Here is a 26,627-nt window from a genome sequence, read left to right as displayed (position 1 = left end):
CCATTATTATTTCGTGTGGACGCTACCACACTCACGAAATTTTAAATGATTTGTTTGTGTATTTGTGTTTATTTCAGGATAAAAGGAGAGGAGGTCTGAATAAAGTTTCACCTATATCATTTTGTGTTGTTTTATTACCATAATACTAAAAAATGTGGATTTTGAAAAAAAAAAAAAAAAAAAAAAACCTGTTAACCCTGTTTAAAGCCATTAATAGGAATTTTAGAGATTGCTTAGGTACTCTTAGAGACTCTGATAGGATCTTTAGAGAACATATATCACAAATGAGAGTACATGCATACTTAAAATTATTTTGCAAACATTTTTTTGTCGTTTACTTTGTTGGCGGAAATATGTAAACACAATTGTATTTTGAAACATGTCTTGAAAAAAAAAAAAAAAAAAAAAAAAAAAATGTGTTCGTTCGTCGATGATTGTCTTTGTCATTGAATACATGTAAGAGTACAGTAAACCCACGAAATTCAATTGGTTATACATTGTAGTGTCAAAATTCTAAAAATATTATTAAATGTGATTGAAAAAAAATAATAATACAAAACAAGGTTGAAACTGTTAAACTTGATCACAAATTGATTCATACGAATAATTATTACACAAAGTCAATAGGTATTTATTATCACATTAATAAAGTTTAAGGTTTAGTAAAATTTAAAAGTAATAACGTTATAAAATAAGAAGAATGAAGAGGTCAGAATGTAATCTAACCCTTAGAGGCGTCACTACTATTCTCTTTCAAAATTACAGTGACGAAATCGGGTTAGCATCCGGTTGGGCCCTCAGCTAGTGTGTGAATTTGGCCTTTAGACACACACACTTCAAAATTCCCTTTCGGTCTGTGACATTTAATATATATATTTAAGGACAAGATATCTAGTTTGACGCTTAAAATTTTATATTTTATTAGATGTTCATTTTTCATTGACTAGAGAAAAACAATAAATTGTAACTGTTTGGATTTTAATCAAACCGATTCCTTCTTCTTTTCTTCGGGGTGCATCGTTTCCACAAAATAAAATAATGTATTATTTGTATGTAAAGGTAAAATGCGACAAGGCCATCATGTCGTTGGTGAAGGAATGTTATATTATTTTATGGATGCGATGGACCCAATAATCACCGATACAATTTGGTATCAACATATAAAATGTTTTTTTTAAATTAGGTAGTAATTACCTACAATAAATTTGGATCATAAAATTGGAATTGTAATAAAATTGGTTTATAAAAATGAAAGATATATATAATATATATATAGATTGGCCGTAATAATCAAAAATATTATCAACCTTGAAATTCATTAATGTCGGTAACTTTAAACAAAATTTGATAAGTGTTATTTTAAATTTTAAAAAGAAATTTATTCTCGGAAATGAAAAATGTGAATAATAATTGTTTAAAGTAGAATCAAGTAAACCACGGATATGTCATTTTAATTTTTTTTTAATGATGGTTGTTAAATGTAACAATTAATTCAGGATGTGAAAATTTTCCAATTTCCGTTCTTTTTAATCTTCCTTCTATGAAAAGAGTCTGTTGGTTCTTAATTGAACATTTTCAACCCACTGATAATCATAGTCAGGCTCGTAATGTTGGCCTCATTTACTTGTTTCGTTGAGGTTATTACAATCTTATTCTTTATTTCTCCACATTGAAAAAAAAAAAAATGGAAAAATTAAGCATGACACGTTTGTGCTGGAAGCCGATTAGCGTTATCTTACGCATTTGTAATTCTATCAGTTTACTGGAAAATTGTCATTTCACGTCATGGATTATTGTAATGTTAGATTGGTGGATGATACACTCGATTGTGACTTTAATCTCGAAGGTGACTATATGGTGATGTCAGATTGGTGAATGATAAACTCGATTGTGACTTTAATCTCAAATATGACCATGTACCCGGATTTGATAAGTGCAATTCGCCAGTAAGGCCGCACAATCTTTAGTATCGGCTAGCGTTCCTTGAGAGAATATTTTGTAAACCTACTAATTTTGTAGGTAGGAGCGGGCCCAAAAATCATTAATAATTAGTGAGTGATTAATGATATTGAGATGCGGGACTGTGGTATCGAACTTTTCCTCCCCCAGGGTATTCTTCTTGTCCTTTTCATGTCTTTATTTTCTCGAAATACCTTCTATAGGTCTAGATACTGACAGTCCAATAGGGGTTGGAACAATTTACCCGATTATGACATAGCTGTAATGCTTGAAGCATTCAGCTGGGATGGGATTTGGATTTAGTGCAAGAGCGATTTATGTAAATCGTCGGGAAGTTCAGCGATCCCGCACACTCTAGCTATGAGAAACTAGTAAGCCAGCGCTCATTGATCTTCGGGATCAAATCATTAACCTATATTTTTGTTTAATTAATGGCTTACGACCTGTTTTGTCAACCAATGACACACAGGGTAGCGCTACGTCAGGCTTAATCGCCGTTTCACTCATACTTGTACATATGTACCTCAATGTTTGATAGTTTATTAGTTAAGTTACGCAAAGCAAGCTTGTATATGAATAGTTCAATTATCTGATACGTAAGGAACAAGATATAAAATAACAATAATAATAATAAGATTCAAATATCACGTATTGCATACAGAAATCATTAGTAATGTCAAACTTTGTAAGTCTTTTTGAGTATATTTACTTTGCATATTTAGTGAATAAATATAGGATTTGGATTTAATCATATACCATTTTATGTTCACATGTTAGGTTTTTTTTTTGTAAGGTTTTACAAATTTTGCATTCATAGTTTAAAAGTTACTGTGTTTTACTGTATGAAAAAAAAAATATATAAACTCATATATATACATATACAGAAATGCACATTACAGTAAATTTTGTTGAACTTTAATATAATATACTAATTTTTCAATCTTTCAATATAATTTGTATTACGTGTAATTTAGTCGTAATGATGCATACAATATTCCAATTAAGTAGGTTAACATTTTTTTTAATAAAACGTTCACGTATTAAGTAATAAATAGCCGAGTTATTTAGGGAATTAGCTTTGATACACATTTTTCACATTTTTATTTTTATTTACGATAGTTAAGACCAAAGGCACAAGCAATATGCCTTTTATACGAAAGAAAATCTTGTTTATTTTAATAACTAAAGATTTTTATAAAATGTTTTAATAACTTTTATAAAACATTATAATAATTTTACGAAATGTGCTATAGTATTTCTAATAATCAATGTCATATTATGTGTTGGTTCATATTGTTAGGTTCTTAAATAAATGTGATGTTTATTAGTAAATATATCGAAAAAAAAAAAAAAACATATGTAAGTAAGTTACTGAAGAAGGTTAGTTAGTAATGCTCGAAATATAGTTCAGTTCAATAATCATGCAGATATTATTGAATTAGATTTTCTTTTTTTTTTTCTTGTCGAACTTTTACATTTTTATTTTATTATCTATATTGGTTATCGAAAAAAAAAAAAGGGGAAGGTAACGGAGATACACAGATACATTTTCAAACTTTTGGCGCTAATTTTAAAGTAAATTTGTCTAAAAGCAAGGATACTAATTTGGAAAAAAAAAAAGGGGAAGAATAAATGAATAATTTCTTTTCGTCAACATAGTCAACAATCATTTGTTTTAGTGGGAATAAAATCAGTTTGTATTCTAAGTTTATTTTGATTATCGAGAAGTACGAGTGGTAATTGTAACGAATATGAGAGGTCAATGATTGCACAAGAATAATAATAGGTAACAAATTATCTGAGGCATAAGGCGAATATATAACGATGTTTGCAAATGGGTTCAAGAAATATTGTGGATATATATATATTTTTGCGTACCCTGTTGACAAAGTACGTCTGGAATAGCGATGTTATAATAAAATCAGGCTATGCTCTGATAGCAGTAGCAAGGCTATACTCTGATAGTAGTAGCGATGAAATGGTTTTATAAAAATGTTGTTTACCGAGGTTGACGTTGTGCCCTCGATGTAATTAAATGGGGATGTGATAAAAATGTGTTAATAAGAAAAACGTTAGAGATGATATTTCTTAAATACATGAACAGTTATGTAGCCTTAATGGATGCCGTCATATTGTTACAGAATAGTTAAACATTGTTAAGAACAAATTTTTGTTCTAAAGATCCTCTCAAATCTTGAACCACTTGATAGAACATATGAGAATAAGATCTATTGTGAAATATAACTTTTAGGATTGTTGAATTTTGTCCCACCAAATTGATAAGTGAAAGATTTTTTTTTTTAAGTTTAATAATGTTAAATTGTAATGACAAAGATTATTACATTGATAATATTTTTCATTTTAGACTGTATTGATTTCTTTTGAAATGCTCGAAAAAGATATCCGTACTGTTTGTGAAAAAAAAAAAAAAAAAAAAAAGAGAAAGGAGTTTTTCAAAACTTGTTTGTAGCCAATAAGTATTGAGGTTTATATATTGTAAAGCAATGCACAAATTCGATTCCGTTATTGATTCCATTTTAATTTCCGAATTCCGAATCCGTTTCCGATACGTTTCCAGTTAAAAAAAAAAAAAAAAAAAAAAAAAAAAAAAAAAAAAAAAAATGTGTCACGTATAATTTCGTTAGGTAGAAAGAATATTTCTTTTCATATAATCTTAAATTTTTACCCAAATGGGACTTGTATACTTGTTGAATAACGTTTTTGTAATGCTGTAGTGAATAGATTTTGTTAGTAGTGAATGTTCATAAAACATAAGCACACGGTGAGAAACCATAGTTTAGAATATCGAGTGAAAATTAACAAAATGGTAGAAAATTACATATTTTAATGAAAAGACATTAAAAGACAGAAAACATGTCTTCATAATTGTATAAAAAGTGACCGAAAAAAAAAAAGTGACCGAACATACAGGTGTAAAGACCTATCACTCAAAATAATAGCAAAGCATACAAAATAGTGCAAAATGGTGGTACTAGTGCTTCGTAAATAATGTTCCGTAAATAATACTCCTACAATAGTGACAACAATAAATAACCCCTACAAATTATACTGCCAATGTTCCACATACATCCCAAGTTGCTCCTACATAGTGTTACAGTGGCGTGTTCATCCCCACAAGGAAACATTGTGTTCATCGTTATTATAAAACAGTAAAATCAAACCATATACAGGGTGTATCAAATTTAAGGACCACAGATAAACATCGCAGGGTCCTTTGGCAATTTTGTGAATACAATATTGCCAATTCTCTGTGGGCGCCATTTGCTATCGACCACCGACAGCAAGAAAAATTAATGCGTATATTTTATTAAATTTATAATTGACTTTTGGTGATAAAACATAATAGTTGGCAACTATGTGCATGCTCGTTTAGCACATGACTTCTCTTCGACGCCACAAACTGACTTTTCTTGTGAATGTGTGTGTGCAAAGCAGAGATTCTTTGTTTCAAAGATGATGAAACTTCCGGTTGAATAGCTTCGAGAAAGTTCTAGAAGCTACTAGACTATTTCGTACTTCCGGTGATTTTCTAAAATGAGTGGTGATTGGACAACTTTTCAAAAACTGACCAATCGGAAACTATGTTACGTCCTAAGTGCATTCTGTACACATGCTTTGTGTGTTCAGGAGGGACGCTCAGCAATCGGGATGGAGGACCCAATGGGTGCGTGACGCGACCCGATTCAATGACACAGTTTTTCAGTGAAACTTCATTTTATTAAAAGCATCGTGATTTGAACAATATGTATAAAAAAGTTTAACGTGTGTAAATGATTTCTGGAAGTAACGATCGTCATATTAAACAAGAAGACTCGAAATTTATGCAATTGGTTCCATTAGAGCTCTGCAAGTCCAGAGGAACGACAAGGTGGCCACTACCATTTTTGAGGACAATGTGATGTAAGTAAATGTGAATTAAAATAATAGGAGCAATCAGGAAAATAAGCTTCGCGAGCATTGACATCAAGTTTGCCTAATTCAGGAACTTATCGACGGAATGCAGAAGTGATTCTAGCTTTGGGATTGTGTTTTACCCGCCAGGTATCTCGTATTGCCATTAAATAGTGAACTTCGAATTAAAAAAAAAAAGAAAAAGAATTGATAACAAACGTAAACTTACAACGCAAACGGTCACAATCCATTAAAACGCATGCGTATAATTATATTATGTAAACATTTTCAGTTCTATTTTTTTTACATGTTGTTTAGCTAGATAGGGAATTCCAAAGTACTATTTTGAAAAATTATTGTTTATTTGATGTCATTGATGAGAGTGTTGTTTTAGTGATGTAAATGATTAATACTTATTGTTCATTCCAGCTCAGATATATGTTAGTATTCAAACTTCCCGTGTAAAACCAGTGCATGTAAAGTTATTAATTTTGCTTTCTGTTAAATATGAACGATTGATATCTAAGTCCCAGTGTTTCAATTGTTTGCCAGATATTTCTTTTTTTTTTTTTTTTGTGATTGTTTTTAGTGCTGAACAGAGACGCGAGAACAGGTTGCGGAATGTACATGATTTTAATTATATTTATGTAGTGAACTATCCCTCGCGCCAAACTTCCAGTTAGATAAGAAAGGTTTAAGTCGATATTTTTATTTGCTAATTTTTATATTCGGATAGTTCGGACGCAGCCAAACACGTTGCCACCAACTCTTCCGCTTGAGTCTTTCCCAAGCTCAGGGGAAAGTTGGCAAAACATGCGTATACTTCCCGGTGGAAGGGATGATTGGGAAAATTTCTAGTTCAAAATTAGTGTAAACGAGAGACGTAAATAAGCTTGTACGATCCCCCTTTCACCAAGGCGATAGTAAATGTTGATGGGGAGGATAGCATAGCATCGAACACAACTGCAAACTTACAATGTCTGACTAGATACAGAAGGAAATTTAACGTTTTAAAAACTGGAAATTGAAGCTTACCGTTGATTCTTGATGTTAACTACACACCAGGATTTTCACACACAAATATCTAAACTAACTCTAAGGCCTATGGAACCCGAAGGTTCAATGCCGCGTTCACAAAAACTTTCCTCTGACTTCTATCCTTAGCCTACTGGATCCAGTTTCTACTTTGTATTCCTATTTCTGCGAGATCAATTTTAATATTGTCCTCCCATCTGCGCCTACGTCTTCCTAATGGTCGTTTTCCGATTTGTCTTTCAGTTAAGACTTTGAAAGCATTTCCACTTTCTTCCATCCTGGATACATGACCTGCCCACCTGTGTCTTCTAGATTTGATAACCCTAACAATGTTCGGTAAACACACAAATATCACACATCTAAAATTATGTAAATATGGCAACAAATATGGAACACTTGCAAAATTTGAAATTTTCGAGTAAGAGATTACCTACAAGTAAATCTGCAGATTAGCAAATTATATTATCTCCTAATTCCATTTGCAACTAAAGTAAAGCTGAGCTACTTGTATGAACAACAATTTCTGTTATTGGTACAACAGATACAAAAATCCGTTATCTCGAAACCTCAAAGAAGTTTTCAATGCATAAAAATTAATTACTTTCAACAGTACTGAAAATATGCACAAATCACAATTTACATTTAAAACAAGATCTCAAAAATAACGTTAGTTATAAAGCCAAACTACACTGGGATGGAATTCGCTCTGATTTCTTTAGGGAATATAACGTGAGTAGGGTATTTTTACACGGTTTGGAAGTATTCAACTGATCTAACTTGGATACTCTGATGATCCTATATAGAGAATGATTGCCAAGTGGCCGAGTAATACGTTTACTTTTTGTGTGTGTGATCCCAATTTCAAACTTCGTTAGAGCACGCATCTCTGTACGTCTTGTCTCATAATCTCAGTGCGGAAACATTAAACTAAACCAAATACAGAAGATTATACAGAGAAATATGGCGAAAGCTTTCAACAGAACAAAACGACTGGTATTCATGTATAATTTTGCCTGCGGAATCCAAACGCCCGTATTTTACGCACGTTTTCCCTGCGCTCTTGGGACAGTCATACGTCTTGTCGTTTAGTTTGTTGTCGGAAGCTATCATGGAATATTCTCGCATGATTTTCGCTGCTAATTTTATATTTTTGTGCCTGTCTTGCGTTATTTGTTATATTAATTGTTTTTATTCAAATACAATAATAATAAACGTATTATTATTAATTGCTACTATTTTACCTTAAAATCCAGTGTATTTACTCTTACAATCATTTCGAAAGCTCGAGTTCATGTGAATCAGGAACGGAGTAATTCAGTTCTATTATTTTAAAGGGGAAACTTGACTTGCAACTTGAACAAGATTCTGGAACGGATTAAACTCTAATTCCAAAATTTCACTGTACTTTTATCTAAGTTAAAAATAAATAGATAACTAAATACACTAAAAATAAATAATACTCAAGAACCTCGTACTTAAATCGTTTAGCTTCACTGCCTTGGATTAGGTTTGATTCCCGGTAAGAGCTCATGTAGTTCGGATCCCACGTTAAGCTGTCAAGTCCACGTCTGCTATAGCTTCGGTGCTGAAACGGAACGCTTAACTTCAAACCTACCAATTTCGGATTTCCGGATCTTTGCAACTACATACATCATTCATAAATCAATTACTACTTTGCGTATCACCCTTGAATACCAATTTGCAAATTCTAAATCACCGGCTAGCTTGACCGCTCTTATCTTTGATATTATCGAAACAGGAAAAATCTTTCAAATTGTAAGCATTAGAACTGGAAACATTAGACGTGAATACAATTATTAGTAGACCGACATCTAATATTATATGTAATAAATGAAGGAAATAACTGATTTTATATCACATCAATTCCTCTATAGGTGCGAACTCAGTTATGTACAAACAAAAACAATGTGCGATTGGATCACGAATCGAACCCGGGTCTCCGGCTTACCATGCCGATCGATGTGTTAATCTCTCTTCTAACCACTCTGATCCCTGAACAACCAAACATTCTGTCACTTTTGATATAAGAATTCAGCCACTCAGATCAGGGTGTGCCATAACGCACCCAATTCTGTATCGGACTGGGAGAGGAATTGTTAACACATTGACACGGTAAGTTGGAAATTCGGATTCGATTCTACGTTGTCGTATATTTTTCACTCTTTGTATATTATTGAAATCGCAATGAATGCGATATAAAATCGGTTATTTCTTTCATTTTTAATATATAATTCAGCCATCAGAGTTGTCTTGTAATGTAGACAATAGCTTGTCTACCAAGTACAACAGGAATTCAGACAGTCCATGTAATCTGAGTAGCTAAGCACCGATTTCAAGAGTGATAGAACGAATAATTGATCAGAAAGCAGACTGCGCAGTGTTGTTAACGCATCGGTACAATAAGCCAGAGATCCGAGTTTGATTCACGGTCTAGTCGTGGGGGCTTCTTACTCTTTGTATATACGATGTTTGTCCGATGATAAACCTACCCCGGAAATCAAAGGCGAAAGCTGAAATTTATTATTAATGAAACATACAAAGCACAAGGAATAAACTTTCTAAACTTTCTGCCATTTAGCTGCCTAATCAGTCATCACCATCAGATGATTCAGATTCATCGCCATTTATTTCTTTATCACTCACTGCCTTTGTTCAGTGCAGTTAAGTGCATTCGAGACCGAACACTTTTTAAACGCACGGTCGTTTTATATCCCTTTCTTGGTAAAAAAAAAAATTATACTTAAAATCCACTATTTTGGGAACACTCAGTTGGAACACGATGGCAAAAACATACTTGTGGGGCTAACTAAGCTGCTACAGTGAACTACGACGTATATCAAAATAAAAATGTATTAACAAAATTTTAGCAATCATTTTTAATTAAAAATTCCCTCATAAGTTAGCCTATCTCCTTTCCATTCCTGAAGAACAATAGTTTATTAACAGCGACAGCAAATTCAATATAGTGGTCATACTTACTACAAAAAACATTGGAAGCCTATTTTTGCGTCGAATATATTCAAGGTGTATCGAAAGTTCGGGGCCATAAACCACCTCCGTTATGAGTGAAGATACGAAAAAAATGGAAAGTTGTTGGAAATGGGTGGTTCTCAACCTAAAATGATGGAATTTTTACAATCGCTCCAGCCGTTTGGGCTCCACACTGGCGAGGCGCTCTATGTTAAATTTAAAAAAAAAAAAAAAAAGTTTCTGGATGTTCGGACGGAATGTAAAGACACGCAAAAATAAAATGGGGAGAATGCTCATTGTTGTATGTGGGAACTCAAAATACCTCGAATCTGTTTCCGAACAATGATGTATTGTTGATGTGGTGAGGGCTCAAGGAAACGGCATGCTAAACTGACAACGTTACGTTTTCGTTTTACATAGGGCTCCTTACCGGTGCGGAACCCAAACGGCTCGTACAACTGGAAATATTACACTATTTCAGACTGAAAATAATCTATTTCTAACAATTTTACTCTCTTTTCATTTTTTAAAAAATTTGTATCTTCACTCACAACGGAGTTAGGTTATGGTCCCGGACTTTTCATACATCCTATATATATATATATATATATATATATATATATATATATATATATATATATATATATATATATATATATATATATATATATATATATCCCTTTTTTTACATAGTAATTTGCGAAATAGATTTAAATTTGCACCGCAATTTAAGACTTTTGTATCGTACTTTTGGCAATAATGGAAATTAATTATTTTGGTGTTTCACGTGGACATGAAATAATAATAATAAATTGTACACAACAACGACAAGTGATAATGAAATGCGAAGTAGGGGAAAAGTAATGACATTATTTTTAAGTACAATCTCTTGTCATTTTACGAATTGCCTAAGAAGCATCTAAGAGTGTAAGAGGAAGATTATCTGCAATTTTGACGTAACTTTTCTTACATTGTTTATATTGATCTCCGCCCTCGTTTATTTTATTGTTATGCTGTTGTAGTCATGCTATGAAAGTTTGATCCTAATTTCTCCATTTGTCTTCCTTTTGTTGCAGCCAAACCATGGCGCTCCATTAGAAGTTTGCACCAAATAGGAACAACGAGCGACGACACAAGAACAAGCGACACATATCCACACGATGTGCCACTTCATCGATAGTCAGTCGTCAGTCTAACAGAAACATGTCACGTGCACACTCAATATTGTCATCATTTGTGGCCATAGATGGTCGTCTGGCTTCTTCTGGTGCGTAACACTTGTGCGACCATTTCTGAATTTTTCAATCCATTCGCAGACACTCCATTGTAGCAAGACGTTGTTCCCGTACTGTGCCGAAAGTCTTTGATGGACTGCGGCCCTTGCCGACCACAAAAAACGGATCACTGCTCGTTGTTCCTCTGTTTTTTTTTTAATTTTTTAAATTTTTGGTACTTTTTTTTAAAATACAGAAAATTAACTTTTAAGTTTATTTCCTCTGTTTCTGTTAAAAAATTTTAACTAGTTTGAAACATCGAGAAAAAAAAAAAAAAAGCACTCGAGGGCAAATGTGCTCTCTGTATATTATTTCGGTTTACACTATTCTTTAAAAAAGACAATATAAATCTATGAACGAAAGAACAACGTGAAATGAAATTTCTGATTTTATGGCCCATGGATTTGTCCTCTCAGGCTAAAGCAGACGGGCGATTAATGAAAGTGAATGATAGTGAAAAGCTCAAGTCATGATGTAAGAGGAAACGGAAGGACTCCAAAAAAACTCTCAAACACGATGCTGTCCACTATAAATTCATAGACCTGGGATTGAACCAGGAACTTCTCATACCAGAGATGGGCGCTGAACTACTGAGCCATTTTGCTACCTCACACACCCCACTGAACAATAAATTGTTCATACATTTAATTATACATAGAATCTCCTCTGAACGGGAGGTATTTCTTCCATTATTTAACATTTAATATTAATATTTACATTTACAATTGGTTGCAAATAACAATAGTAATAAAATTAATGATAAAAAAACCTGCAGATCTTAATTCCATGAATACACGTATAACTATTTTAACTGGGTTTCGCGTAATTTTCGAAGACGTGATTTCTACCAAACTTTCGACTCTTTCAACATGTGATTAATTATATATATGTAAAGCTAAAACTAAATTTAAAAAAAGTAAAAATAATTTAAAAGATGCATATGAGTAATGTACTACTGGGAAATACATATAACAAGGTAAAGCATAAAGCTAAACACGTCGTGAAATTACTTCTATAGCTTATTAAAGAGAAAATTAATGATCTCTGAATTCATGTTTACTTTAAAAGTTATTTATATGAAACAAAATACTGCGATAATACAAAACTTCTGTCGAAGACTCCACATTTATGTTATATAAAAGTTAAAATATAAAATAAAAGCTTAATTACATAAAAATTTCCAGATGATTTGCACGACAAACTGATGAGCTGTTTTAATATGTACTTCCGTATTTTTCTTCTAGTTATTGTATATTAATAGACTGGAAATACACTTATTTTATAATTAAGATAACCAAGCGGTATTATTCTAATTTACTTCCTTTGCAATTGCTTTAAAACAGCAGAAAGAACTGAAATTAAAGAAATTATTCAGTTATAAGATCACCTTCATTTACGTTTCGACAATTCTCACCGGTCACAGGTAAAAGATCACTAAACATGATACTCAGACAATATCCTAATTAAATTTCTCTCACTTAACTTCACAACTCATTACATACATTAGAATATACACATATATATTTAAAATATGTTTCAGATTTTCTGAAATAGTAACAAATATGGTTTAAATGCAACAAAAATAACGTTAGGGAGAGTCACTCACATAAACAAGTTCTTTCAAGAGTAGTACTAGAGAGCAAAAAAGTGTACAACTATCTACATAAACTTAAAAACTACATTTTCATAGAAAATGCGTTAATTTCTACATATTACACAAAAGAAAGAAAGAAAGACAGTATAAAAAACACAAAAGAAGAGTTTAAAACTATTTCCAGAATGCTTAAGACAATTTTAAAAAAATACCTAAACTTATCTTTGGTATTATTCTTTCAGAAGCATAACATAATCAGTATCAACTGAAGTATCATATAGTATGATACAACAAGTAACAAACAGGCCTTAACCAGCGATTACCTGTTTCTTCCTGTGACATTCCAATGTTATCACAGCCAAGACGGTCTATTTATGCCCTCGAACGGTTGACGTAGTCCAAGGGCAGGATAGCCTTGTGGGTAGCCTGCTGTTCCTAATAGCCCTTGATGAAGTACCACAGGTGCTCCCGAGTGTCTTGCTACAGAAGCCGATCGAAGCAGTAGTTCTTCTTGCTGCCGCTGCAAATACTGTTGATATAAAGGGGAGCCCGGCTCCATCAGGGACTGATTAATAAATGCGTGGGCACGAAGAGGATTTGGGGAGCTGCTGCCACTAGGTGATCCCTGCGCTGCTGGATGCGAAGCGAAAGGCGATGAAATAGAAGAAACAAAAGCTTGCCGGGACATGGATGGGGCATGAGAGGTAGGCAGTGAAAGACCTGGCAGTGGATGGCATGACAAATTATGAAATGTTGACGAGCCCGGAGGAAGTGTCTCAAGAGTTTTTCCATCTAGGCGTGGACCTGGATGTGTAAGATTCTCTGCAGAAGTCTGTACGAATGATGTATGAGCAGGGGCAGGAGTTCGAGACTGGCTTAAAAAGTACGGAGGTGACGCCGTTGGTGGATGACTATGCGGACTTACAGAGCCACTCAACGGATGCGCAATCGGAGGGTTGAGGCACTGCTGTAATCGTTGAGATCCTTTCACTACACTAAGTTCACCCACAACACTAGGAGATAAAGTATCTGATACTGGAATAGAGACAGTTGAAGTAGTTGCACTGTAAAAACCTGAGAGGCCACGCGGAATGGGTCCTGCACCGGAAACAGATCGGTAAGCATGTGTTCCTGCTACACGTTCATCAAGGAACCCAGCACCAAATGCAGCATCTTTTTCCCCATATAAAGGGCTCTGTAGTCGTCTATCACCAACTAGCGAACCAACAAGACTACCTGAACCGAAGTTGAAGGCACTGCCGGGAACACCACCTGGTTTTAAAGACTCTGCGTTTTTCAGTCCAATATATTGCTGGAATGCGCCTGCTGAGCTCAAAGCAGGCTCATCCGAGCTCCTTACACTCTTCGCACTTACTGAGCCCGCGTCACTAATAGGTGGGCTTAACTGTGTCCTTCGAACTGGCTCTACACCAAGAGTAACTCTCGCAACAGGCCTACGCCTCGGCGTACGAACGACTTTTGCACCCGCGTCTTGCAGTTTTTCCGGCAATGTATTTTGTGATAGATCACTTGGTTCTACGTAATTACGTACATCACGTCTTTCAACGTTCACAGAAGGGCTCGAAACTTGTACAGATAAATTCTCTGCTTTCTGTACGTCATGTTGCGACTGCTGTTGTAAGTGTCTGTTACCAGAAATATCAGGTATACTTTCGCTCCTTTCAGCAGGTTCATCGGCATTAGACATCTCAGTCTTAAATCTACCATCATCTTTCTCCTGGCTAAATGTCGATGGGCCAAAAGACTGTGTAGTCGTCTGAAATGATGAAACTTTACCCACTGGTGGAATTCGCTGTGATTGTTCTTCTGGAATGCGATCAACGATTTGAGAAAGGCTGGCAAGGTTTCCTCGTAAACCTATTGGTACCTGCATGGATGGCACTTTAGAAGTACTTGGCGCTTCAACAGAACACTGAGAAGGACGTTTCGGATGAATATCTTCCTGTTCACTATAGAGTCTTTTCTTAACAGGGAAAGTCGACAACTTATCCATAGTACTGCTCTCCCGAGAGCTTAAGCTTGTCGTTTCTGCTTGTTGTTCCGATCGATGACTAGAAAATGCTTTTGGAGGTGTCGGAAACGTTGAAGCAGCAGTGGAGACACTGGATGAGTATTCTTCAGAACTTGGTTTCGAAGACTGAGTGCGAGAAGCTGTTACTTCTCTATATTGATCCGTGAGAGGTTTACTGGTATCATAGTAACGAACATCCGAGAATGCTGATGTAGAACTCGTAGTTGTAGGTAAAGTGTACGACGGGGATGCTTGATAACTATAGGAAGGAGAACGAGGCAACGATGAAATTTGAGGAGAGGTAGTTTTTAGTGGTAAAGGTTCAACAGGAGGATATACTCTCGTGGGATATGGTGAGAAATGAGATAATCTTCCGATTTCTTGATCACGCGGACTGCTCTTCTCTGGACTACTCTTCTGGGATGTATCTTGATAAAATCCAACTCGGATAGTACCGTTGATGGGAAATGGTGATTTATGAGGTTCATCCATTTTCATGTCTACATCGGTCTGCGGTGATCTTGGAGACTGCAGAGGTCGATGTAACGGGGATGGATATGTTAGCCTTTCTTCCATACTTACTCTCGGTGAAATATCTAATTCTAAATCTTGACTGAAGGATGATCGCTCAGATACACTGCTGCCAGTACTCATATTTCTTTGACGCGTATAGCCTAGCTGATTGTCTTCCGAACCTTGAAAGCCACTCAAAACGGAATTTCTAAAGTCTGACGGAGATTGGTCTGCTGATGATACTGAACCAGCAGTCTCCGGTTTAGTGTCAACCGGTTTCAGTTCTACATCTTCCCCAATGCTAACACTGCCCCCTGTTATTATTTGTTCTCTATCTTTCGGCACCGTCGAAAACAATTTGGTGTCCATCGCGGAAGAATTGTCACTTTTCACTTCCACCTTCGCCGAATCGCTTTCAACATCTTGACTTGCAACACTAGAATCTGGTTTCTTTTTCTGAGGAGTGGGTTTCGGAGTTCCGAAAGCTTTAAACCACGCACTTAAATTAGGAGTTGCCTTTTCTTGTTTGATATCACTGCGCTTAGCTTCCACCTTGATTTTCGGCTCTTGTTTCACGCTCTCTGTTACAGGAGTTTCTGTTTTTATTTCCGTGCTTAACACGGTATCTGGTGTTTCACTACTAAAGCTATGCTTTCTTCCAAAAGCAATGTCACTTTTTAATACCGTTCCTAAACTTAATTTCGGGGCCGTTTCATCGGTTTTCACTAGGAGAGCATTTCGATTTTCCTTTATTTTTGCACCTAATTTCACTTCGTCTGATTTACTCACTTTTAACGAATTCGATAGAAGATTTCCTTTGCTTTTCCCCGGATGTAACCGTTCAATAGTTCTTTGAACTTCCTTCTTTCGTTTAATGTCTTTGAACATGCCATCCAAACAACTTTTCATCTTCCGTTTCTCACTTTTATGTTTCAATTTTGCTTTCTCTCGTTCCCTTTCATCGGCAGATAACGACTTCCCTTCTTTGTCGTCCACTTCCATTTTTAAAGTTCGTCGGTACTCGCTTTCGATTTTCGTGCCAACAGCATCATACTCCTCCACGCTGATGAAATGCGATGGTGAATTACTTGCTGACGAAAACTCAGAAAAGCGTGGAGTGTCATCTAACCATTTATTTATATCCTGAAAACAAAAAGAACGAATATAAGTACACAATGAAATGATTCACAAGGCGACTTAAAATCTTTTATAAGTTCTACGTAATAATCATCTGCAAGTACTCACTTAAGAGCCTGACATACTAAAAATAATACAAAATTCACCATTTTTATTTTTGTTTTTCATAAGTGAAAGGAGGTAATGAAATGTAATTTATCAGAATCATAGATAATGTTATTCCATAACAGAAAATATAAACCTGAAAAATTTTCAGAGTTGCCATCTATAGAAATTACAGTGTTGCCAGAACATTTCTTTCAAAATCTAAGTTAAGACAGCGGCTAGAGGAACGAACTCAACTGTATTTGATTACTGTGATCTTTGACCTCAAATATCTGAAAAAAAAAATGCATTTTTGATTTTCGTCAAAACAACACATGTGGTGTAGTGTCATGGAGTCAACCTGTGTAAATTTCATGTTGGGATGGCTACGGGAACAGGAGTTACGAAGTAATGAACCTAGCTGACTTCAATAAAAATGCTTTATTAAATGGGTGGATATGATGTAAGAATCTTTCAAGTGTGATATAAATCCCCTTGAAACAAGTAAATGTTGAACATTTCAAAATAGTACTCACCTACAAGTGAAGAGGGTATTGCTTTATCCTTTGCATTCTCTCTTGTGTGGTGATAACGTCTGTAGTTGGTAAATTATATGTGCTACCAGCAGCTACGCACGGGCCCACTGAAGCAAAAGCATGAGGGATTGAGTCACAACATCAGGAGGTTAGGGGTGTAAGCTGGGTAAGCTGTTTGAAAATGCAGACATCTGCTTACCAACGTACCACTACTGCCTGTCAATTATGATGTGCAACCCATCTCAAGAGCAGTGCTTCTTAGAGCAGTATACTGAATGCCCAGGAGTTGACAAGGTGAGGGGCATTCTGGATAATGTTGATTCTGATTTCTCTTCCAGCAGCAAGGCTATATGAGACGGGACCTACAGATTAACGTGGAATCTGAAGCACATGAGCTCCCGCCGGGAATCGAATCCGGGTCTCCCACGCCAAAGGCGCGTATGCTAACCACTTAGCCACGAAAGAGCTCGGCATTCCGGATAATGTTCTACAACAGAATGCAATTGAACATGTCACCTTCAAACAGTGGGTTACTTCTAATACATGTGCCTTTGAGACATAAGTGAAGCCACCTAACGAATTTGCTGACCTATTTATTTCTAAATTAACACTCTTGCAGGCACACGCTTTTATTGCAACCTAACAGGCAAGGTATATGAAGGACACTAAAAATGGGTTAAGTGTAGGTGAAGTTATGTGACTGCAGAAAATTAACCCAGTTTGCAAGACGAGGTCCAGGGTTTCCATTGGAACAATGCAAAAGCCATTGTTCATTCATTTGCTGTTTATTTCCGTGAAACCCCTGCAGGTTGAATCGCACACACTAACCTAATCATTATCTTGGACTGCATGCAACATCACACCACTGTTGCACATGTGTTTCTGAAGAGGCTGATTACATTTTTGAAAGAAAACATCAAGGCAGTATCTAAGATATATTATTTTTCTGGTGGCACTGGTGCATAATACAAGAACAGGAGAAACTTCACAAATTTGTTGCACAACTACGATGACTTTGGAATCCATGCTGAGCGGCACTTCTTTGCCACTTCCCATGGCAAGAGAGTCTGTGATGGGCTTGGAGGAGCAATAAAGAGGCTAGCCGCTAGAACAAGTTTGCACCACATATCTTCAAACCAAATTATTACCCAACAGCAGCTGTTCGATTGGGCAGAGAAGAACGTACACAACATGAACTTTGCGTATGTTACCCTCCAAGAAATTACTACTGCTGATAAAGTTCTGAGTGCACAATTTGATACAGCACGACAAGTACAAGAGACACAAAAGCTTCATGCATTGATACCGGTACCAGTTGACGAGCTAGTTGTGACAAGATATTCTACAGCAGCAGAACGTGTAGTGCACCACATGAACATTTTACAACAATCAGTTTCACTCAAGGAAGCGAAATGATTTGTGACATGTTTATAATGATGCATGGTACTTAGAACATGTGATGACCGCGAATGCTTACACACAGGAAGTTCTTATTAACAGGTTAACTGAAAAGCTCGAGTATATTCGAGATTTTAATTTTACAAATAATTTAAAACCTCGAGTATATTCGGGCATTATTACAATTGATCACTGTTGAACGGTACAAAGTTTACAAGCTCGAGTATATTCGAGGTTTTATTGAAAGCACATTTTAGGCTTACGTAAATCATTGTTGCCTTCAGTAAAAATAATCACACTGTTGCCATTCGTTTTGTTCCTAAAATGTTAGAAGATGTTAGATGTTAGAATTTATCACTAAAAAAAAAAAAAAAAAAGGTAAAAATTGAAACGCTCCTTTGGAAATAATTGGTAAGTTAACCGGTTAATTTCCTTCATCCCCAACCTCCTGATGTTCTGACTGTTCCAATCACTCATGATTTTGCTTCAGTGGACTCGTGCATAGCTACTAGTAACACACATAATTTACCAACTACATACGTTATCACCACACAAGAGAGAATGCAAAGGATAAAGCAATACCCTCTTCACTTGTAGGTGAGTACCATTTTGAATGTGCAACATTTACTTGTATCAAGGGGATTTATATCACACGTGAAAGATTTTTACATCATATCCACTCATTTAATACGATATTTTTATTGAAGTCTGCTAGATTCATTACTTTGTAACCCCTGTTCCCGTAGCCATCCCAACATGAAATTTACACAACAGGTTGACTCCATGACACTACACAACATGTGTTGTTTTGACGAAAATCAAATATGCATTTTTTCAGATATTTGAGGTCAAAGGTCAGTGTGTGACCCTGACCCCAGAAAAAAACAGAAATGGTCTGCACCTGATTTCTTACTGAAAGGGCATTCCTTCAGCTTTACAATAAGCCCAGCATGATTTCTATCTAAGTTAGGAGTGAAGTTATGATTCATTTTCATTTAGCATGTTTGCGAAAAATTGCACATTTTTGTCAGGTTGGCAACACTGCTATCTGACCACTACTTCTCACTGGAGCTTATAACTTGGTAAATGTTGTTTACTCCATAAGCTCTTGCTTTTCACCAAATTTCATCACAATCTAAGATGGTGAGGTTTTTCGCTATGATGATTTGGAATGGAATGACCCTAAAGTATATCGTGTAAAAAAAAAAAAAAAAAAGTTGTGAACCATTGGTCTATGCTATCTTCTCATTACCTTTATCCATAGTCGAAAAGAATGAACATCAAAGTTGTTTCATTTTTTTATCTTCCATTTTGAGCACGGAATGTGAACAGGATACGTTATAGAACCAGGAAACTACAAAGTATTGTTTTATTATTCACTAATAATTATTGCTACAGAGTAGACGTTTATTCTCTTCGAATCTGGATAATGGCAACCAGAAGATGGGCATTTAAAACAGTAATACTTGAAGAACCATAGCCATTATTTCGACAATAAAAAAAAAAAAAATATATATATATATATATATATAACGCACATTTCTTTTTTAAGGGATACGCATGCAGTTGGCGAGATCTTGTCGCTGAAACGTTACTGTTCGGAATTTTATTTTGGATGCTTTGGTCAGTGTTAAATTTTTGTTGTGATCATTTCATATGCATTCTATTATGTCTTTAAGTAATCTAATACACCAAAAACCTCAATTTATGTTTAGTCCTTTAATGTGCAACTCGCTGAAAACTACATGTTAACAGGCTTCTTTCAACACTAGTGATGCATTCATGTGTTATTCGAAGTTATCTACTGTACTTGTGTGTCTGTAGAATCAAACTATCCATGAAATTAAATGCTTTTTTGAATTACCGTTGATCTATTTTCTTTATTCTTTATTCTATTTTCTTTATAAAATTCACCTTATCACCGCAATGATTACCAATAATACTAATCTGTATTCTTAAACTAAAAGTTTACAAGCTTAATGTACGTGCAGGGGTTACTCTTATGTTCCTTCTTACTGGGAAGGGGAGGGGGAAGTTATTAGCTTTCAGAATTTCGTTTAATTAATTTTGCTTACCTCTTGCTTCATCAAGAAATTCTACTTTTCTGTGCTAAAACCAAGCCATGTACTCATCAATTTTGATAATCAGAAATAAATATTTTAGCACAAGTATGATTCTGATTTTGCTCTGAGAAACATTAAATTCTGTATGGTTTTTGAAATTTCTCTTACGCTTTCGTTCATCTTAAGTGTTTTTCAACGTTATTTTCCACATCATTTTACTCTAATATAGGAATTATTAACAATGTTGTAGTAGTAATTGAACTGAATGAAAGTATAGACTGCGAATTAATGTGTTCCCATTAAACCCGAAGATTCGCGAATGAGATTTAAGTCAATATGTCTGCGTGTATCTTTAGATTTAGAGAAAGTGAAAACGAATGGGGATAAATATAGATGTATATAAGGCTAACAAGAAATTAAGAACAATAGTTCACATTATCCTCAAAGCTGAAGCAGTACGAAGGAGCAGTGATTTAAGACGAAAATCATTTGCAGGAAAGCGATGTGAATAACTCATGATGCAAATTCTTTCACCACATTACAGAATCTGGCCCACTACGAAAATCTGTACGATTACATTATAATTATGTGAAAAGGAATTACTTTCTTTTAAATATACCTTGACGTTTAGTTGGAATTTTGAATGCTTCCATCTACATTTACAAATGAGGAAAGATCAATTACTCAGTTCTACAGTTATCTCAAACAATTTTCAAATCGTCTAAGCACTACCCGAAAAGTACACGAACTTTTACTTTCTATAAGCCAAAGAGTATCCCTTACAGCTCACTATTTTTTTCTTTCTTTAATCTAAGTGAAAATTATATGATCATAATATTTACGGATAACATATAAAGAGGTGTTACAATTCGCCATGTTTTAATATTTATAGCAACCAATATACTTATAAAACAATTAGTATCGTAAGATATTATAAGAATGAAATTCCTCACATGAAAAATATAATTCCTATTTTAAGCAATAATTTCGTTAACTAAAGTCTTGCTAATAAAACCAGGAATTACACTATTCATGATTAAAAAATATCGTTCTTATATTAAGTCGAAAGAGCATACAGATACAGACGTTAACATATTTATCATACTAGACATTATGTTAACGCTGACGAATATCATTTATGAAATGATGTACAGAGATAAAACTCACAGTAATACGCATTACATTGCACACACAAACAAGAAGTATTTTCACGCACAAAATATTGCTGTGCCTGAAGCACTAAATTCATGAAGGGAAAATCCGAATCGTAAATCACCCATACACAGAGTTCGAAATAATCCAAGCATGTCGAGGATAGTTGTTTTTCTTTCCCTAATTTTATCAGTTTAGTTGCTCAAAAATATATCTAGTTATATCATAAATACTGTCACAAGTTTGAATGTGAATAACACAGAGAGTATTAACACCAAGGCAATGTATTTTAGTCATGTTTTACATTGATATATTGTACACCTGACGCACGAATCATTTTTCGAAATGTCCCCCCCCCCTTGGCCTTGATGCAGGCACGAAGTCTCTCCGGCCACTGGTCAATGGCATTACGCACCACGTCCATGGGAAATTTGTCGGGTCAAGGATTGTTCCAGACTGTCGACAGATGGATGCCGTTTATGTCAGACCTTTGCCTGAAGGACTGTCCAAAGTTTGTAGTACAACAGGTTAAGGTCCGGGCTGCTAGAAGGCCAATCAGTGGTAGAAATGAAGTCGGAGACGTTCCGTGCCAGCCAGTCCTGGGTTGTGGCCTCGGGCGGAATCCTGCTGGAAGGTCCACCTTTCTCCAGGAACATAATAGCAGACAGTGTTTCACTATAAGTGTTAGTACTGTGTCCTGGTACACCTTGGCAGATGTTTTAACACCTTGTTCGTAAAAATGCAGCTGGGTTGTGCCTGAGTAGCTCACTCCCTACCAAATCATCACTGAGGCAGGATGATATGCCCTCTGAACCCTTGGAGCTGCCTCAGCAGCTGCAGTAGATGATGTGGCATTCACACGGTCATTTTGGGCGCTGTAGGCCTGCCCAACTGTGAACACCTTTCTGTCAGTGAACAGAATCTTTCTGTGCAGATTGTTGGCGTTACGCCGCAATAATCTCTTTGCGACATTAATGTTTGGGTCAGAAAGTGACCAGTCCGCCTCTTATACGACCATAGATGTAGGTTACTCCTGAGCACACGATACATGGAATTTCTGCTGATGTTCATTTCAGCAGCCATCACACTTTGTGTTCGAACAGGACTTCTTCGAATTCTTGCTGCGACTGCTTTCTGGACCTGCAGGGTTCGTACCGTTCGTGGTCTGCCACTCCTTGCGCGGGCAGCTGCCGTTCCAGTCTTGGTGTATTGCTGTATATTGCGATACACGAATCTTTTGCTGATTTGTAAGAGTTTCAGGAAGTTGAAAATCTCACCTGTTGTCTTCCCGACCTTGTGTAGTGCAATTACTGCTACACGATTTTCGTAATCGCCCCATTCTATCAGAACTCAGTACAATATCAACGTATGTCATGAACAATCAAACATACTACATGCATCGTCCGCTTTATACACAGATGGCAGCACTGTGCCACTCCGGATGCCTACAGCGCCATTCCAAACTTTGTGACAGTATTTATGATATAACTAGATACAAGTCATTTTTTAATTAGTCAAGCGATTATTATTATTATTATTATTATTATTAAAAACGCGTCGCTAATGTGAATTGCGTATTAGATCATTAAACAAAGTAACTGGTAAGGTATTATTCTACTAGTTAATGAACATATTAAATTTATTTTTTGATTCCCCATCACAACTTCCATAATAAATTTTGGCGATAACAACCTAGGTTTAAGTGTTATTTGGTAACCATTTTGGATATTCGAGTATCTAACATTGTTCATATAATGTTCTATTTTCATTCATATGTCATTGAAATCTATGGTAATTTACAAACACTGCTTATTCTACTCCCAAAATCCGGAACTCATTAACACATCTTTCCCAATTTCATGTGTTTACGTAAAATTCACTGAAAGAACTGGCGTCAAAGTAATTGCTTAGTTAGTTTTCATGCTATATAAATGAGAAAAGCAATAAGGAATTCTTAGAAAATATTAATTACTTACTTTGAGAGTTTGCTCTGTTGCTAAGGCCAAGGCTTCGATGGCAGCAGTATTTTTAATAACTCCAGTTTTCTTCTTCTTTTTATTATTTCGTTTTCCTTCCTTCTTTTTATCCTTCTTCCCACCGGGCTCCGGTTCCTTCTCCTTCAATGACTCTTCTTCTTCTAGCTTCTCCTGCTCAGACTCGCTCTCAGTCGCCTGGCTCTGGGTGGCCACCGATCCTCCTCGGCGGCTACGAGGTGGTGCAGGCTCCGTTGTTGGGTATTCTATCGCAACCTCCTCGTCTGATGACGCATCAGACTCCAAGTAGCGATCAGCAGCACGCTGAAATGCCGCTTGTAGGTTTTCTACCATTTCAGTATATTCTAGCAAGAAGACAAAAGTAAGCAGTTTAAACATACTTGAAAGCTTTGGAACACAAAACACTTAGTTGAATTGGATTTCATTAATAGTTTCAATTTCTCATTCTAAAACGGATTTATAATACCATTTTAACTGCCATGAGTATATATATGGAGAACAGATTACGAATATGCTGAACTTCTAAATTATCTTACCTTTTGTGTGTGTGTGTGTGTTTTTTTTTAAATCATTAATGTAATGTAAAATCATAGACAAAAATTTTTTCAGGTCATCAAAAAAAGATTTGATGATCATCTTGAAATAATAACTTTTTCGTTCCATTGTTGGTCTGATTCAAAAGCTTACCATTAAGAAAATATAATATCAAACAAAATTATGAAATAATAAAATTAGTACAAGGAAGTCGAATTTAAGTTATATACATCTGCCGACCAAAGGCAAAAGACCGTATTTCCATATTTGGTCGAAATTTCGAGTTATTAAGAACAGACAAATTATATGACCGTGGGGCATCAACTGCCAAGCCAAAGCAGAGAGCCAAATCTATAATTTATCATAGACATAAGTCTTACCATGTCAATAACACTGCAGCTTTTAGTTAAACAGAAAATCGTCACTTTCACAAAACAAGTTTTTCAACAGATTTTTGCTTTGACAGAAATACAACCCTAACCCGAAGAAGTTCATTTTACACGGATAAGTAAACTCTACTGCTGTGTCTTCTTCATTTTACGTAACTGCCTGCGTGATAAAAGAGCACGTGATTGGTACTCAAAAGCTATCTGAAGAGCATGTTTGCTATTGCTATTATATATATTTTATATTTATATGCGTGAGTGTGTATTAGCGTAACTTTTAATGTTGAACTATACGCAGAGCTGTATGCGTCCACAAACACACAAACATATAAAAAAGTGTAAAGAATGAAGCTTCTATAAAAGCTATTGTTTCCGAGTTCTGATTTGTATTCACACATAATAAAAACTTGTACATAAACGGTTAAGAAGTCGTAATTTTGCGCTTGATAATCAGTGGGTATATTTCCCCCCTCCCCCTAGTTGCGAGGCTCCTTCCTCAAGTTGTGGGGCTGAATTTGGATCTAAATGGCATCGGAAGTGTCATCTTTCATGTCAGAGATCCCGAAAACTATAGATTCGACACACTCATACTGGTAATTTTTGATCATATATATATATATATATATATAGATAATATATATAGATAATATAAATAGACACATTTTACCCCTTGCAGTTCTCTATAGAGGCCTGCTAGAAAAATGAAATGAAATATTTAAGTTTTACGCCCACGGTTATGCCGGCTAGGCTAAAGAAGACTGTGATGATGAGACATGAAGGAAATGGAATAATGAAGAACGTGGGAGGAAACGGGAGACACGCACATGGTGTTTGTCCACCATAAAGTTCACGTGGCGCGAGTTGGGATCGAAGGACCCAATGCACCAGAGGTGAACGCTCTACCACTGAGCCACTGCAGCCCAAGCCCTGCTACAAAGCGGTGTTGACAACAATGGATGATCTACTGATCTAATGAAAATCTACGCTACCTGACAGATAACAGAAATTAATTATGTAACAACCCAGACATATAAGAACGAAATACCACGTGCACTATGTTTAAGATTTCAACCTGAGTTTTCGAACACTATGAGCAAAGAATCTGAGCTAATGTTTTCCATAAATCGCATTGTCTTTGAATGGAAACTTAAGTTTTCCAAATCGTTGCATTAACTGTCAAAATCAAATCACAAGTTGTAATCAGAGAATAAAAAATTTTAGTACGGTTCAAACACATACGAAGTTTTCTGTGTTAGGATGTATATGTGATTTACGTGGAAGAGCAAGATATAAAAATGATTTTTTTTTTTTTTTTTTTTTTGAATCGTAAATTGTCATGCCAATATACAAAGTAAGATCTAAGAATTAACTTACCGTTATCTGAACCATTATATTTCTTGCAATTATCTACTATCAACTGAAAATCGCCTTTGAAATCATTGAATGTATGGTATTGTCCATTATCCAATTTTTCCTCCATTTTCTGCAAATCCATTGGCTGTTTAATTATATCATAGTAGCGTGGCGCATATTCTTCTTCCACTGGGTCCATGAAGGGCCACGCATCCTCATGGTTTTTTATAAACTCTAAGATCTTATACATTCCAGTTTGCAGATCTTCATCAGTCTGTGTGAATCTACAGATTAAAACAACAAAAAACGCATACCTTTTGAAGTCATCTTTTACTAATATAATATTTAACAAAGGATAATCATTCTAGTTACTTACAATAATTATTATGATTATATAAATTTGCAGCTGAATGAAATGTGTATATTTAACACTGGATTGTTTTACTTCACAATTCATCTTATTCAAAACTATTTGCTGGTAGAAGACAATAACTATGTGCAGAGCTTTGTACAATCTATAGCTATTTTTACAATCTGCTGAAACTATTCATGTAAAATAATTTAATAATAAATAAAGATTAAAACAAAAACTTAACAATGCTGCCATGTTTGGGCCCTTATACAATACTTGACATTTCCTATCCTTATTTACTCTTGGCAGTATTGATTTAGTGTAAGCA

The 26,627-nt window shown here is 35.3% G+C and overlaps 1 protein-coding gene across 1 annotated transcript in view; it reads right to left on the bottom strand.

Moving 5' to 3' along the window:
* Nucleotides 1-10,910: 10,910 nt before the first annotated feature.
* Nucleotides 10,911-26,627, bottom strand: part of dikar (CECR2 histone acetyl-lysine reader dikar) — a 67,554-nt gene continuing 51,837 nt past the window's right edge. Inside the window, exons 9-11 of the mRNA XM_081727993.1 lie at nt 25,969-26,231; nt 23,657-24,018; nt 10,911-16,453 (exon numbers count right to left, since the gene is read on the bottom strand). Coding sequence (XP_081584119.1) covers nt 13,118-16,453; nt 23,657-24,018; nt 25,969-26,231 — 3,961 coding nt within the window. The 3' untranslated portion in view covers nt 10,911-13,117. The remainder of the gene's footprint in view (nt 16,454-23,656; nt 24,019-25,968; nt 26,232-26,627) is intronic.

This window comes from Thermobia domestica, chromosome 10, assembly GCF_964235325.1.
Source record: "Thermobia domestica chromosome 10, izTheDome1.hap1.1, whole genome shotgun sequence".
Taxonomy (NCBI): Eukaryota; Metazoa; Arthropoda; class Insecta; order Zygentoma; family Lepismatidae; genus Thermobia; species Thermobia domestica.
This window is presented reverse-complemented; position numbering and strand designations above follow the sequence as displayed.